At 55.4% G+C, this 1445-nt stretch overlaps 1 protein-coding gene across 1 annotated transcript; it reads right to left on the bottom strand.

The window, feature by feature from the left end:
* Nucleotides 1-517: 517 nt before the first annotated feature.
* LOC145719059 (DNA dC->dU-editing enzyme APOBEC-3Ca-like) lies at nt 518-1129 on the bottom strand (the record flags this gene model as incomplete). Its single annotated transcript, XM_081810579.1, has 2 exons — nt 518-629; nt 850-1129. Coding segments are annotated over 2 exons (392 nt in total), but the record flags the coding sequence as incomplete, so codon positions are not given.
* Nucleotides 1130-1445: the final 316 nt, after the last annotated feature.

The raw sequence follows: 1445 nt of genomic DNA, 5'->3' as shown, positions 1-1445 counted from the left end.
ACCCTAGTGCCTCAGAATGTGACTATATTTTAGGTACAGACTTTAAAAAGATGGCTGTTAAGATGAGGCCCTTTAGGAGGGGCCCGAATCCAATCTGCCTGATGTTGTTATGAGAAGGGGAGACCGGGACACGCAGAGGGACACCAGGGGCTCCCCGCAGCGAGCCCAGAGGACAGACCGCTGAATCCTGGAGCAGCAGTACACTCTCATCAAGGACCCTGGTTCTCTGAGAAGTCACATCCTCAGGAAGGATGTTTCTCACAGCTTCTGGTTTTCACACTTAGACATTCGTGCCCATATACCTTCAGTTTATTAACGAGATTTGGTTAATGTGGTGAGATGGAAGGAACCAGGTGGGGGCCCCTTCATGGGGGAGAGGGACGTCTTGAGGAAGGAGGAAGGATGCGCAGGAGGAAAGTGGGGGGGCCTGAGGGACTGGGGTGGGCGGTGAAGGTGGCTGGAGCCCAGGAGGGGGCGCAGCAGCAGGGAGAGGCCAGGAGGCTGAGGATGCCCTCACCTAAGAATATTCTCAAGCTCTGTGGCCAGCAAATCATTATCTCTTAATAGATTCCGACTCTGGAAGCGCATCCCCCTGTGGTCCACAAAGTTGTCCCAACAGTATTCATAATCTAAGATAAAGAGGGAAGAGGGCAGTCAGGTGGGCCCTGGGACGCCTTCTTCTCCTGACCCTCCCGTACCCTCCCTGCCAGGCACCACCAGTCCTGCCTCAGTTTCCCAGGATCTCTTCCCACTCACTCTCCCTAGGGATAGTCTAGATCCTTCACCACCAACCCCCGCCCCAGTCCTATTCCCTCCCACAGTCCTGTCCCCAGCTCCTTCTGCTCTCACCTTCAAAGGACATGATGTGCAGGTGGACTCCTGCAGTCCATAGCCTGTGAAGCCCGTCCTGGAAATCTGGGAGCCAGAAGTAGTAGAGGCGGGCGGTGGAGATGCTCAGCGTCACGTTCCTGTATTCCCTCAGGAATCTGACCACCTCCTCTGCACAGGTGGGGCAGGGGCTCCAGGATAAGAACCAGGTGACATGGTAATGCTCGTCAGGGGACAGATTCTGGTCATAGAACCAAGAGAGGAAGCAGAGTTCTGCGTGGCAGGGAGCGTTGGGATAGACCTGGGAGAGGTGGAGAAGAGAAGGGGATACTCTTGGCTGGCAGAGCAGGCAGTTTGGCAGGGCTGGGTGCTGTGGGGGGAGGGGGGAGGGCGCAGGAGTCACAGAGGCATGTTGTTCATTGATTTATCCCTCCTTTCCATCTCTCCCCACACTGTCTCTTCTGACTGAGCCATTCCTTCCCAGTCATCAACATCAATTCCAACATCAACTCCATCCATCCATCCATCCATCCATCCATCCACCCACCCACCTGTCCATCCATCCATCCACCCACCCACCTGTCCATCCATCCATCCACCCACCCATCCATCCATCA

This window comes from Leptonychotes weddellii, unplaced genomic scaffold, assembly GCF_054177405.1.
Source record: "Leptonychotes weddellii isolate Sample4059 unplaced genomic scaffold, ASM5417740v2 HiC_scaffold_29368, whole genome shotgun sequence".
NCBI lineage: Eukaryota > Metazoa > Chordata > Mammalia > Carnivora > Phocidae > Leptonychotes > Leptonychotes weddellii.
Note: the sequence above shows the minus strand (reverse complement) of the source record. Positions and strands in the feature narration are given on the sequence as shown.